Source organism: Diadema setosum, chromosome 22 (genome assembly GCF_964275005.1).
Source record: "Diadema setosum chromosome 22, eeDiaSeto1, whole genome shotgun sequence".
Taxonomy (NCBI): domain Eukaryota; kingdom Metazoa; phylum Echinodermata; class Echinoidea; order Diadematoida; family Diadematidae; genus Diadema; species Diadema setosum.
The window spans coordinates 20292130-20307340 of NC_092706.1; the positions used below are offsets into that span (position 1 = coordinate 20292130).

The 15211-nt window shown below is 39.0% G+C and overlaps 1 protein-coding gene across 1 annotated transcript in view; it reads left to right on the forward strand.

Annotated features, from left to right (window-relative positions):
• Positions 1 to 4124: 4124 nt before the first annotated feature.
• LOC140245396 (uncharacterized) overlaps positions 4125 to 15211 on the forward strand; it is a 143461-nt gene continuing 132374 nt past the window's right edge. The window contains exon 1 of the mRNA XM_072324973.1: positions 4125 to 4581. Coding sequence (XP_072181074.1) covers positions 4125 to 4581 — 457 coding nt within the window. The remainder of the gene's footprint in view (positions 4582 to 15211) is intronic.

The window sequence follows — 15211 nt, forward strand, 5'->3', positions numbered from 1 at the left end:
TGGTTTCTGAGTACATTGTACGATGTAATTACATTTTTAATTTTAGTTCACTTATTTCATTTCCAAGAAAAAAAAAAACCAAGCAAACAACACAAAATCATTACAACATTGTAATCAATACTCTGGACTGAGATGCAATGTATATATATATATATATATATATATATATATATATATTATACATATATATGTAGGTGGATGTATGTACATGAATCTACATGCATATATATCTTAATTATATAGATAATGCATACAGATGTAATAGTACAATTATCGAACTTTTTCACCAAAGGAAAAGCATCGAACAACTACATGTACAAAAACCATGGCCTCTTTAAGGAGTAATGGTCTCTTACATGTATATCGCTTTCACCGCTACCCTAGTAAAGGTGGATAACTTGCGATCGAGCCTAACATCTTGTGAGCACTCCTTCCTTCTTAAATGGTATTACTGCTCCCTTGACAGCATTCAACATGGTGCTTATGATCATAATGTAGGTAAAAGTACAACGGAGACGTGTATTACAACAACCATAGACTGATAGCGTGCAATATAAATGCGCGCGTTGTGGCTCTTTGCCGGACTGTTATGGATGACTGGTGGCCGTAAGACACAGGGTCTAAATCCCTAGCAAGACAAGGCATCTGCGTGATTAACCCATGGGAATTTCTGAATTTCGTGGATATTTTACGCACAAAATGTGCATTTTTGTCTTGTAAGATAGTTTTCACTCAGAGCCAGGACTTATGGCAGCAATATGGCAGAACGGGACTTATTCTCCGGGCGCCAGATAGTCCCACGCATGCATTTTGAGCGTAATGCGAGTGCAAATTTAACTTAATTTGAACAAACATTGGGTATTTTGGGGGTCCTAAAATGTATCATAGATTGTAGTGTAAATTATTAGTAGAATCAATGAATGAAATTATAAATCTACTTTAGTATCATAATATGAACCTTACACTTGATTATACACTACATTTCAGCTGTTCTCAAATAACTAATAACACCACCGCAAAACTAAAAGTGGCTTCCGATGTAAAACCCAGATGAATTATAGAACTTGCACTACTCTAAAGTTACACGCGTGAGACTATCTTTCACCTGAAGTACCTCCCGAGCGGAACACTGCATTCGCTTTCGAAATTGAATATTTTAATTTCTTTGTATTTTACATTCTTAAAAAAACAAAGAAAAAAAAGTTGTCTTACCCTGGCTGTCGTAAGTGCTGGGTCTGAGTGAAAAAACAAAACAAAACAAAACAAAACCAAGCAAAATACAAATTTTCACACAATAAATCTCCGCCAAATGCTAGAGCTCCCATATTTTGAAGACGCAAATGCTTTGTCGTCTAAAGGCCCGGTCCCACTGGCCGACGGACACAAAGCGTATGCAGAAAGGACACAGCGGACGAGCAAAATTTCGGGGATGGCCTCATCCGCTTTCATCCGCTCCAGAAATTGACAAAATTGGCGAAAATTGGCGGTAACAGAACGGAAATAGAACGGACGTGGGTAGTATGCAGCGGGGATGTTAAACGGATGTTCATCGGAAGCCTAGCGGATGAAAGCGGATGGAAGGGGATGACAGCTCCGAAGGGGTTACCGGAGATAATTGCGAAACGGACGCATAGCAGAAAAAGCGGATGCAGAATGGATGCAGAGCGGATGCAGAGGGGATGCTTTCGAAATGCTTTATATACGAGATGCATACGCTTACATCCTTTCTATTAACGTGCTATTAACGATGTAAAGACGTTCCACGTACCATATCTTTCCTCCCTCTTTCCGTTTTTAGCTGCAGCGGATGTGAGTTGCGAGGATGCCCAGAGGATGCAGAGGATGCAGTGGACGTTTAAGGGATGCCGCACGGACATACAACGTTTGTTGCTCGTATGTCGCGGATTTACATCGTACACAGCGGAAAGTTCATCCGTTCTAAAAGTTTTAAGCAGCTTAAAACTTTTTGCGCGGATGAAATCACAGTGGACGGATGCTCGATGGATAGAGCGGATGAAACATGAATGCGATGGTACACAGCGGATTCGTAGCGTTTTCCAACGGATGGCAAGATTCTTTGTACGCTTTACATCCTCTTTGCATCCGTAAGTGCAGTGGGACCGGGCCTTAATCGAGATTTTGACTTTTTGTGATTTCGCCTATAGCAGATTTACATAGTGAAACGAAAATAGACGGCCCTCTAGTGTTCATAATGTTAGAAAAGTACAACCAATAGCTGTATTTGCGCAAAAGCGATCCCCATTCCTGCTTCCTGAACACTGCCACCAACGTTTGGTAGGAAGCAGCACTTCAGTGCTTTCGAGTTTGTCTACGTCTGTGGCACATTACGGAGCAGATTTCTATAGAATTTCTTTCTGTAGTGTTTCAAGTGACAACAAAAAATGCTGACATGATTAGCGTCTGTCATTATCTATTCACCTGCTGGATATCGCGACCGCTCAATTGTCTTATCAAGTTATTACCCATATCTGTATGAAAATGAGGCAAAACAATAAGACAAAATATCGACCATACGTGAAGCCAATAAAATATGAATTGCTGTCAGACTTCTCATAGTTATGGAACGTTAACTTTTGGACGTGGGTTTATTTATAGCAAACTGCTATGAATCGAGGGCGCAATGGCTATCAAGTGTCAAGCGCTTCGATGGCAACGTATATCTTGTCGTCATGCAAATGTTATGATTCTTCCATGTGCCGTGCTTTTCTACGAACTAGATAGCCTTGCTTCTACTGGCACAGCCGCCACCGCGACCATCACGGTCCAACCCAATTAGTGATCTAATGGCTCTTATTGCACGCTCGCTCACCCGCTCAAAGGAGAGGAAAAAAGCAAGAACAAGCAGGAACGGTTTCACCTATGTAGTGAGGCAAGTGAGACAAAAAGACTGAGCTTGCTGTGGTCTCCATCCCTCTCTCCCTACCTCTTTTTCCTCTCGACCCCCCCCCCCCCCCGACTCTCTGCTCTCACTCTCCCTATCCCACTAAGATCACTCACTCACTAATTGAGCGCTCTGCTTGCTCGCTCGCCGAGCTCAGTGCGTGCGCTCGATTGAGACGATTGGTAGCGCTCCTCCGGTAACCACGAAACTACCACCAGTAAGAGTCCGAACTACCAGTGGAGGTCGGTAACTCTTACGAGAGCAAAGAAGCGGGGCAGAAAGATGGCGCGAGAGAGATAGATGGTAAGGGTTTGAAAGTGGCATAAAGAATTAAAACAGAGGGGCGGCCAATCGTCTGCCGTCCGGATTTCTACCCCGGAGTGGGCTGTGGACGTTGTAACACCTCGCTCGATACCATCTTCAGTGATCTTACCATTGCCCAGCTACGGCGCGCAGCATCTTAAAACGAGACCGACGATGATTGAAATGCACTAGCCGGAGGGAAATTGCCGCCGAGAGAAAAAAAAAAGTGCAGCTGCAATTACAACCTCAAAATATGTGAATCGTAAATATATCTATAAGCGTGTATGCTCATAGTGTGTTTTTCTGATTGCGTTACTTTTGTGTCTTGGAACTATAAAAACGTCATAATTTCACAGGATTTTAGAGCGCTGCTGGTTTCTTTCTGACGCAGTGGAGATGAGAGAGGCGAGTGAATAAGTTAGTGATGACGTCCAGGGGCTGCCAAGTGCGAACCTATGTGGAAGGATTTCCTGCCTGCTTTCACAAGGAGATAATCGGAAATTAACGACAAATTCTGGGATTCTATATCACGGATAGGCCCTTGTTCTTGTTGACATCGGAAATTATTTGTCGCGTTGAGCTTTAGAAACATCTGCAGTGTTGCCCAGTGCGGCTGGATTTATTTTGTTTTGATTATTCTTATGTTTTCACTTCAAGATGCGCAGAGTCTCTGACATGAGAGATGTATTATGAAGATTATTTTTGCATTTGAAGCGAGATGTTTTGTCTCAAGATATTGGTATAGGATACAGCGATGCAGGTAAGCGAAAAACAGCTAACCTGGTCCGAGTTCCCCGGGTGCTCGACCGCACACACATCAACATTAGGCAAAAGTTCGCCTTTTATTCCTTTGATTGAGCAAAGCTGTTAGCTGCGTTCTGGTCGTTTCGTCGGACACGGATCACGGACCTCCAGGGAGATGGAACGTCGCCTACAAGCGTCCGGCAACAGTCCCACTTTGCTCGACATCGAGGAAGGCCGGGTCGACATCGTTGAGCGGCCAAGTGCCGGTGAGCAGTGCTGCCACTATTTTCGCGTCTTCGTCCAATTCCTCTTCTCTTACATCGGCTTGACCGCCATGCTCTGCGGTTACCTGTTCCTCGGAGCTCTGGTCTTCCGCTCCATCGAGGGACCCAAGGAGATGAAACTGAGGGAAGACATCCACGAAGAGATGAAGCAAACATTTTTGGAGTTGTACTCGGAGGCGGAGAGATTTCCCGCCAAAAACTGGACAGATCTGGCCATCGACCGGATGAAGGAAAAGCAACGTCACTACGCTGTACACTCCATTGTCTTCTTGGAATACCTTGACGACACAGAGAAATGGTCCTTTTTCGGAGCTATGCTGTTTTCTCTCACTGTTTTGAGCACCATTGGTAAGTCTTCCCACTTTATGGCTACAATTATGAATATGCTTTCTCTTGTCCATATTTCTTGTTGTTCTTTGCAGCGCGCGCTATAATTTTTATTTGATTAATTCAGCTGATGAAAGGTTGATGTGTGTCATTCCAAGATCAAGGTTTCAATAATTCCTCGTTACATTTCCAATAGCCACCATTTGTCAGTCGCCTGTTGAATAAATCAAGGTTTACTGATGAAGTACAATATAGGAGGGGATGGATAAGTCAAAGGTATATTCCTTTGTTAAAATGGGAGTCAGCTTCAAGTCGCAGTGTAGGAGGCACTGCAAGTGAGTTGTCGCTCTTACTGTTGATTTGGCAAACTCAACATTGCACTTTCACTTTAGTGGAAAAAAAAAAACCCCACCACAAACACATTATGCGGAAGACATTGTGAAATTGCCTTTTAAGTTAAAGTATGCTTATGATAAAAGAATGATAGATAAAAAGAGTGTATCTTGACTTTGCGATGGCAGAAGAGAAGAAGAGAATTAGAAACGTAACTTACAGGTTTTTGTCATTGATCGACATGGTACACGAATCTACAAATCAAAATCATAAATGGTCATAACTGATACATTTTCACTGAAACTTCAAGAAAAAAAGAGAACAAAAACGAGGCGATCAGAAAGGGGAAGAAATACAGAATAAAAGAGTATCAGAGAACTAAAAATGATAAAGAGAGTAAAGAAAAGGGGGAAGGAAAAGAGGAAAACGACACCTGGAGAGGGATATTTTTAACCCTATCCGGGCAATTACCCCCCCCCCCCCCCCGGCTAAATACTGGTTAGTGGTAAGGTTAGAGTTAAGATTAGGGTTAGGGTTAGGTTTAGTGTTAGGAGTTTTGGTTATGGTTAGGATTAGTTTCAGGATTAGGATTAGGATTAGGGACAGGGGAAGGGGCCGGGGTAATTGCCCAGGGGGTAATTACCCTAGACCCATTTTTAACACCAGTCAAGCCTCCCTTCCTTGCTTTTTTAAATCAGTTTCGAGTTTCAGCTTGTTTTGTACCGAAAGTGCTTGGATTGAACAACGAAAGATCAAAATAAGTTAAAATTGTTTTCCTGATAAGTTGTGCTGTGTTATGTTCATGAGCCATAGACACATATACAATGTATGTTGTTGTTGTTGTTGTTGTTGTTTTTTGGGGGGGGGTTGTACAAGAAGGAAAAATAATATGCCATATAAGTCTTAGGAAAATGATTTTAAAAAGTTAAAACAAAGTCACATTAACACTTTATCTGCACAACGACATGGTTTATTCACTTCTGTGCTATATAATCTGAAAAAAAAACTAGTAATGGTACTTATTTTCTTTCATTTAATCTACTCTTTTTCTATTCTATTCTATTTCTTAGTATAAACACACAAATCTGGACACTCTACAGAAATAGTTGTTAAGATAATGGAATAAAAACATAATATACTCGGTCACTGAAAGTTCAGCCGTACAATGCAATCTAATAAATCTTGATGTCTTTATCTAGAAATGTAGCTCCGGCCGATGCATTTTCGTTGACAGAGTTAACTCTTTTTTTTTTTTTTTTTGAGTGCGTCAAAGTAGTTGTTATTCCAGACACGTCTGAGGATGCTTAAGCCGCTTGGAGTTCAATGTGTCGTCACTTACCGTCGTCTGCGGACACTCAGACAATTGATGATTTCAGCAATATTCCGAGTATCAAGGGATGGAGCACTGAGCCTCCCATATCTCCCAGGCGCAACATGGGAGCTTACCGTCCAATCAAAGATGGGTTCTCTTTCAGCGTTGCTGCTCCTAACATTATTGCAGAGGCCTTGGTAACAGACACATGAATGTAGCCAATAAACGTTGAAATGACAGACCCGAATCCTATTTCAGCACTGTCTAGTCGACTGGTGTCAGCTAGACGAACTTTCGACAGCCGCTCTCATAACAGGGAAATTGAAAGCTAACTGGCGGCAAAAGCTTAACAATTACCACGACAGCAGCAAGAGAAATGACAGCTAATTATGCTGACATCTTTTTCATTCCTCTCATTAATCGGTCATGTTATCAGCGTATCAATCGATCAAGTCAGCCGTACCACAGCTTCAAGCAAACAGAAGAGTAATCAATCTGAATTCTCGGTTTGTCTAATCCGCCTGCCGTCACAGTACCGCAATCAATTTTAACACTTACATGACACATTCATAATGTGTAGGGCCTACATATGTGGCGTGATAGTACTTTCAACGTTTATTCACTTCTACAATGAAATAACGACCAGTGAGATAGATTTGCCTTAGGTTGAGGTCGAACCCAATTCTTTTTTATTGCGAAGTATGGTATGACAGCTCTGGATCGTCAAAAAAAAAAAAAAAAAAAAAAAAAAAAAAGCTTCCCTCACCTACTTTTACGGCATTGCAGCAATAAACCACCAACGTTACACTATCATTCGTTATCATAAGTTATCATAAGGCTGCTATGCATACATATTACCTAAAAGAACAGGAAAAGAAGCATGATATATTCACGGATTTCATAGGTTCTGGCTTAAGCTTCCATTGTTTTTTCATTTAACAAAACACTCATAAAAAGAGAGACCGGAATAGAAAGAATAGGGGGAAAAGAAGAAGAGAACTAGAGAGAAAGAGAGAGAGAGAGAGAGACGGTAAAAAGAGAGATCGATAAAAGTGAAAGAACAACGTAAACAGATCGACGTCCTCCACAATGCCATGGTCGGGTTATTAATTTGTCATTATTATTGTTTGGTTTTGTTTAAAGTTTGTTATTAGCTTTTTTTATTATCATTTTTGTGTAAGCACGTGATAAATTTATCACACCCCAAAACTTTGGAAAGACAAACCATAAGACGTGCCAATGTCAGCTGCTGCTGCAAGCACATGAACATACACACAATACACACACACAAACATATAACTATATATATATAATGGATAAAGGTCTATGTACATAGAGTATCAAATGTAGATGTAAATGTAGGGACAACTAAAAAAAAAAAAAGAGTAATCCTTAAAGAATGTATTCCAAGAATTCAGTAAAGAAAATTGATATTCGCAATACCGATACCATGAGGAATTTCCTTATTACTCCAGATCATTTTTTTTTTTTTTGAATTTGGCTAACTCTCTTCTAACATTTCAATCTCTCTCTTGCGGTATTAAAGCAATTTTCATCTCGCACGAAATATTATTCCCGTGCCTCACTTTAATAGGGTCTTGGTGTGCGGACGAAAGTAAATACGCTGCCCTCCCGCCGCTTAAGTGGTCAGTGGTCAGTCAGGCATGGAAAGCGACCTATCAGCCATTTAACGTACTGATCTTTGGAATTGTCAGCTTGAATTTTGTTCCAGCAGAAAAAAAAAAAGGAGAGGAAGAAGAAGCGATGAGTGAGGTAAACAGATTGGAAAAGCGAAAGAGCAGCGGGAATTCCAAACGTATAGGCCTAAATGGCTTCCATACTTTTTATCTTTGATGCAATGTTTATAATACGAACGCACGCACACGTATTATAGATGTGCATGTATGTTATATATATATACAGTATGTATATATATATATATTAAATATACACATACACATATATATATATATATATACAGTATGTATATATATATATATTAAATATACACATACACATATATATATATATATATATACAGTATGTATATATATATATACATAACAAAACTGGAACAAAGTCCATGCTGTATCACCAACGGTTTATTGAACTTTGTTCCAGTTTTGTTACTTATCTTTTTATCTTGCCAATACGTGGACTACCTAATCAACATATATATATATATATATATATATATATATATATATATATACATACATATATTGAGACAATGAAGACAGTAGACAGTAGATGTCGCACCATGCCGGCTGGTGGTAGAAGCTTTCGACCTTGGATCTCCGTCGGCTTTATTGTCTGTTTATACAAGATGGAATAGAGGTTTTGAGCATAGCAAATCATGTGGAGTAATGAACATAAAAAATGAGTGTAGTTTCAGCATGAGTTCCCACTATGATATTTATTATGTAGATATAAAATGTGTGTGTGTGTGCGTGTGTGTGTGTGTGTGTGGGTACTTGGTTTTTGATTAACATCATTATAGAAGACTTGATTGTGGGACAGGATCACAGAAAAGACGGCACAGATATTAAACCGTGGTATAGATATGAGTAGAAGACCAATCTTGGAGTCCTTGGTCCAGTAAACACAAGAGCTGGTGTCATACCAGATCCTTTCTCCACAAGTCGCTATATGGGACTTGACCTTTCCGGGCTAGAATCGATTACTCTAGAGTCCAGCAGTAATCTCTCAACTCTTCATCAAGTCTCACCTCCTAATATCTCTTCACCGTTCTCCTCCTCCTCCTCCTACTTCTTCCCCTCTCTACCAACCAATATCCACCAGCTTTCCTCGCTGCACATTCAATCTAAATGCGCTCTGTTCCATATTTTTCAAAGTGTTGGTGAAACTGTGTAGAGGGAATGGTTGAACAGTCAGAATTCATATTTGTACATGAGTTCATGTGATACTTGTTCCAGACGAGCCGCTTGCGTTCTTAAGGATCACAGTCTTTCTGGTAATGAAATAATTTGTCTTTGTCTAATGTCAATAATTATCATGTTTGTTTATTTATTTGTTTATTTATTTATTTGTTTATTTATTTATTTACTTATCTATCTATCTATTTAGTTATTTATTCATTCATTCATTCATTAATATATTTTAATCTGCGAGTATTAATTATGATGATGCAGCGAAAAAGAGTCAATTTTGTGGTTTTCAATCCCTCTTTCGAACAGTTACAGTAAAATAACTTACACACTCCATAAAGACAAGAACATACAATGATTTGTTCTTTTTTCATTTAGAAAACAAGACAACTCGTACGGGGAAAGTTACTGTCATATAAGATTGTGAAGTAACACACTGTCTTCAGGTTGAATCTACTTTTTACACCAGAGCAATTGCATGCTTCAAAGGGCAGCCACCAGAACTCTAGCCTCTTGTAAAAGCATCAAAATCCATTATCTTTAACAGCGGGAGAACAGTGAGGAGCGATAGCATGTCTTTTATCTCGCATACACCTGTATCGACTAAAAGTAAGACATCACAGGAAACAGGTCGTGATGTTATCACTACAGTTGTCTTAATGACTGATTTGCGGAGTAAAGTGCATTTAGCTGAATGAGACTGGAATCATTTTGACATTCCGTTCGTGTTTATTGTGTGTTCAAGTCTGGATGCATGGATAAGATTATCTTTCTTTGATAAATTCATGCTCTATTACATAATCATGTAACAAACATTCATTTTTTTTTTCTTTTTTATTGACCAACTACGAATTGTCGTCATTTAAGGCTCTAATTGCCAAAGTGTACTGCACTCTGTATTTCGGTTCCTGGAGATATGTTTTGACTGTACGATTCATTTGTTGGAATTACATGTAAATGATTTATTCGATCAATCGTAACTCTGTTCTGTTATTCATTTATTCGCATTACCACTCAGGTTCTTGAAAAGACAAATGATATATGAAGTATGTTTGCCTAAAGGAATTTTGTTTTCACAGGTGTCTGACATCATTACCTGATGGACTTTTATATTTCATGAATGCTTACTACGTCTGCCAATAGTTTTCTGATAATTAGGCTCCAAGAATAGAACAAAGCTGTCGTGTACATACATGTAAAGACGAGGTTGTGCAAACTGCACTTTCAGTTTGAAGTTCTTCAAGAGTTAGCTCAGTGAAATTTACACTTTCTTGAAATTTACACAGGTGGCGATCGAAAGTTTCACTTCCGCAGAGACTGCGTGTAGATTTCAATTTTGACTCCAGCTGAAGGTACTTAAAAGGGCACAGTCCCCATGAAACATTTTGATTCATTAAGTGCATGAAAGTCTGGTAAGGAACCAACTGGTTAACATATCGAAAAAAATTGTATAATTCTTTCGCGAGACATAAGTTCATACATATTCTAATCTGTCAAATAAAGTCCCTGCGCCATCCCGCAATCGGCAAATGTACAACGTCTCGAGGTTTTGAATGCACTCTTGCTTTAAAATCATGCACACAAAAAACGTGCCAACATGTGGGTCCCCCACACGAACAAATTCCACTTTAAAAGATAACCTATTGGCAACGAGCAACTGGATGGGTCTTGAGGAGATCAAAATCTCTCGGGGAAAGAATGAATCGAGTGTGTTTTGGTAGGTATAGCAAAGTCTGCACTTTTTTTGTTCCTTTTTAATGAATTGGCTCACTATTGTTTCCATTTCAGGAGAAAAAATCAAACATCTGTGAAAACATAATTGATAACAACAACAACAACAACAACAACAACAGCAGCAGCAACAACAAAACACTACAGATTGCTGCGTACAATGACATTGCATAATTTCCATCACGTGAGGGTGGAGTAAGGATATCGCATTTCATCAAATTTCTTTAAATCAATTGCTTTGGTTTGCTGATGCAGTTATACATTTTTTTCTCTCTCTCTTTAAATATTAGATGTTTTTAACTGCATGAACACTGACACTGGCAATTGTAGTATTCAAAACAAATCACTATTACTCCTCTTTCTTGCGTTCATTGTAACATATCACATTGCATACATTAAAATAATAAATACTAGTGTACGGATTTGACGGTTCTCTTTTTTTTTTTTCTATCCGTTTCTTTCTTCTTTATTGGACAAATATTGTTTGCACAGAGAAAGGATACGTATACATTTAGTCAACAAAAATGACCCCCGCAACCTGACAGTTCCGAAACATTACACAACACAACACAACGCAGCGCAGCGCAACGCAAAGCAACGCAACGCAACACAACACAACGCAACGCAACGCAACGCAGCGCAACACAACACAACACAACACAACACAACACAACACACAAAACACAACACAACACAACCCAACGCAACGCAGCGCAACGCAACACAACACAACCACAACACAGCACAACGACAACAACAACTTACTGCACATCTTTGTTTCATTACATTAGCTGTCTATCCTGTTTAATACCTCTTAGTCTTTATCTTTTTAAGATGCCTTCCAGTGTCTCCTTTGTCTCTTGTCCCTGAGTCTCCATCATGTCACTTGCCCGTCTTGTGACGTCAGAAAATTATCTTTACAAAGTACGTTGTCTTGTTATTTCTTTATGGAGACGTAACGTTATTAAGTGGAATGCACGAAACGATGACTCGCTTTTCACTAAATTGTTCTCATCTGCGTTGAATCAGCGGGCAATAGAATTTGCCTTCACTTTCTCCCTGTTATCATGTTACAAACTGCTCTCTGACCTTCCCATGGTATATGTATTTATTTTCATTGAATGGTTCCACATGGCGGACAAATTAAAGAGGCTGGCTTATGCAATTCTGAGCCGTACAAAAACTATGCACATAGGCAGTGCATATTATATATACACACATATAAAATCTGTTTGAATATGGTTAGCCAAACATTAGTTATGTCTTCATTCATTTTATGGATATCTGAAGAACTTTTTTTTTTCGTATCACTAAATGCTGCATTTGATTTAAAGTACAATCAAAAACTGGATGGCATATGTATGCTCTGATAAATTGACTATGTATTTTAATTCTTTTTTTTATTTAATCACTGTCCCCATATATATATATATATATATATATATATATATATATATATATATATACATATATATATATATATATATATATATATATATATATATTATATATACCTACATACATACATATATTACGAAGCATGGAAACTGATGCCTAGATTGATGCCTTGTAAAAGAGATTCATAGTTGCCACTGATAGCGCTTTGCCAGAAATTGCAGGAACATATAAAAACATCCCAGAGGCTTGTCGATTCTTGTCTCAATTTTCTCACCAAAAAAAAAAAGAAAAAAAAGAAAAGAAGAGGAAGTGGGGTGGAAAATGCTGAAATGAGACGGGCAGGGCTAGACGGTTTAATTGCTGGTGAAATAGAAAGATTAATGACTAACCTTGGCTACCCTGGTAAAAGACGATTAGCTTTGATCACCGCGCGCTGCTGTTCAACGCACAAGGCCGCGTCGCTGGTGCGCCAAGCGCCGGGGAGACGACCACGCCAAAGATCACATCAAGCGCGTAGTGGGACAAAACTGTGTAACTTCCAATTAGGCGAAGCGTTTTGTCTTCATTGAACTTTCGGACGGGCAGATATCGATGTATGCCGTCATATCTCACCTGCTTAGGGGCCTGTTTGACACATCACGGGTTAGGCTTTTCCCACAAGGCTATAAAGTCCGCGTCTCCATATAGGTTGGCGGTGACCTGCTTTTGTGCTTAACCCATGACACAGTCACTGCTCGACTGTATGATTGCTTACCTTGTCGCACACTGGTTTCGAACTGGGAGGTCAATTCAATTGCTCGTACACCCAGCTGTCTCAGCGGTGAAATACTGTCACCATCACAGCCAATTCCGTTATGACTCAAAGATGAACCAACAATGGTCCTTATCATTTCACTTCTGCCATAACTTTGTCGTATTCTCCTTTTCTCCCTCGTGTCTGCACTTTTGTATGTGTGTGTCTGTGTGTGTCTGTGTGTGTCTGCTCCTCAACTTTTCCTATCCACGTGACTATACACTCACTCAATGTCTCGCTGCCAAACAAGGGAAACCAATTTGGAGGAAACTTAACTCTTTTTCCCCAACTATAATCTTTATGGAAGTATAATTTGAATAGGCCTCCAGGAAATTGCAAGCAAATGGGAAAAATGTCAATAGAAGAATAACCAAGCCCTCTGAAGCAACACATTGCATAGTTGGATAGTAGGTGCCTATTATAGAATTAAAAAGAAGTAATGCATGCCTTCGAACTTAGCGCTTTGCAAACCTACGTTGCTTACCAGTTGATGTACTTGATCATTACAATGTACTTTCACTTAGCAGATCGATTGCGAGAGTATTTATTCAACCAAATGAAAATGACGATACAATTAACATGACAAACAATCACGTGGAAATGGCACAGTTGATATATGAGATGATGCAAGATGAGTTATTTTGTAATGCTGACCGTCCGTGGTTTTTAAAGAATACAACACAAAGGAGAGCTTACTTGTCAAAGAAAAATATACCCTGACGAAATAATTTATTTTAAAATTGAAAGTTCGTGTTAATGAATTATATCTAAAGTTAAATCTATTATTTTAAAAAAAGTTATAATTAATCATGATGGTATCATCTTTCGGCAAGTGAATTACAATGGACCGGCACAGGGAAAAAAAGAGAATAATAGACAGTTGAATTGAAACATGGTGTATCAAAATCACAAATTACCACTTCATCTTGAGAAGATCAGTCCCAGTGCGAGAGAAAATAAAACTTTTTTAATCATTTATGATTCTTTGAAGAAAACATTTTTACTTAAAACAAAAGTCTCAGTTGTCATATTACAGAATTTTGTACGATCTGATTTTCAGATTTCTTCTTTTCAGAGGCAGATGAGGCAGAGATCTACTGCTGATGTGAAATAAGTGGAAACTAGATTTCACGGGGGCGTGGCTCCTCATACATAATGAAGACTATTCCATGAAAAGATCGATTTTTTTTTTTAACCAATGATAATGTCTAGACACTCCTTTCTTCTTTTTTTTTTACATCATCTTTTTGTCTCCCTCCCGCCCCATACTTTCTCATTTCCCCTTCTCCCTCACAGAATAAGAGGAACGTTTCGTTTTTTCTCTCTTTACTTAAAAATTATTTTCAATCGAAACTTCCATAAACTAGATGAAGTATAACTTTACCAGTAGGCACGATTTGTTTTGTAACTGGTAAACATTTCCAGGAATGCAACAACTATATGGCAGTATAGAATAGGCATAGCTCTAAAGTTCTCCAATGAATATGGCTTACGGTGCGTGTTACTCAAGTTACGCAAGGGTTAATTACTATTAAGTTTGTATTGAAGTGAACACAAATTCAACCAAAGCAAACCCAAAATTTTATAACTGTAGGATGAGAGGATTCATGTGAACCATGGGAGTACTGGGGTCCAGAGTAGTGAGCTGTTGACTCGTCAGCAGGGTTCGCAGGTTCAAAACCAGCCTGAAACAGACATCGATATCTTTTGCCATCATGCATCACCCAACCCCTGAACTTTTTTAATTTTTGTTTCTCAAATGAGTACCCATCTACGGTAGAAAAAAAATTGATGTAAGGTTCCTTTTACGAGTACAGTGTCAAACACTGACATGGCTGCCCTGGGTAAATGGGATCATATCGCATATATCAAGAGCGGATTTACGGATACATTTTACACTGCCAAAGTGGAAACAACATTCGACAATCTAACTATATAAAGCCCATTTCTGTTTGTTTTTTTTTTTCTTTCTCTTGCAAAGCACTGATATCCACTCCTCGTGGAATTAATTCCGTAATATCGCTGGCCTTGGGTGAGAACATCAAATAAAGTGGAAACCAGCACCAGAGGCAGGTTTTGATTAATGACAATTTGATAGAGTGCATGTTGATAATACATCAGTAATTGAGACGAAATTGACACAAAATACCGGCAGTCGAGCAGAATGTGTATATGTGAGGTGTGTGTGTGTGTGTG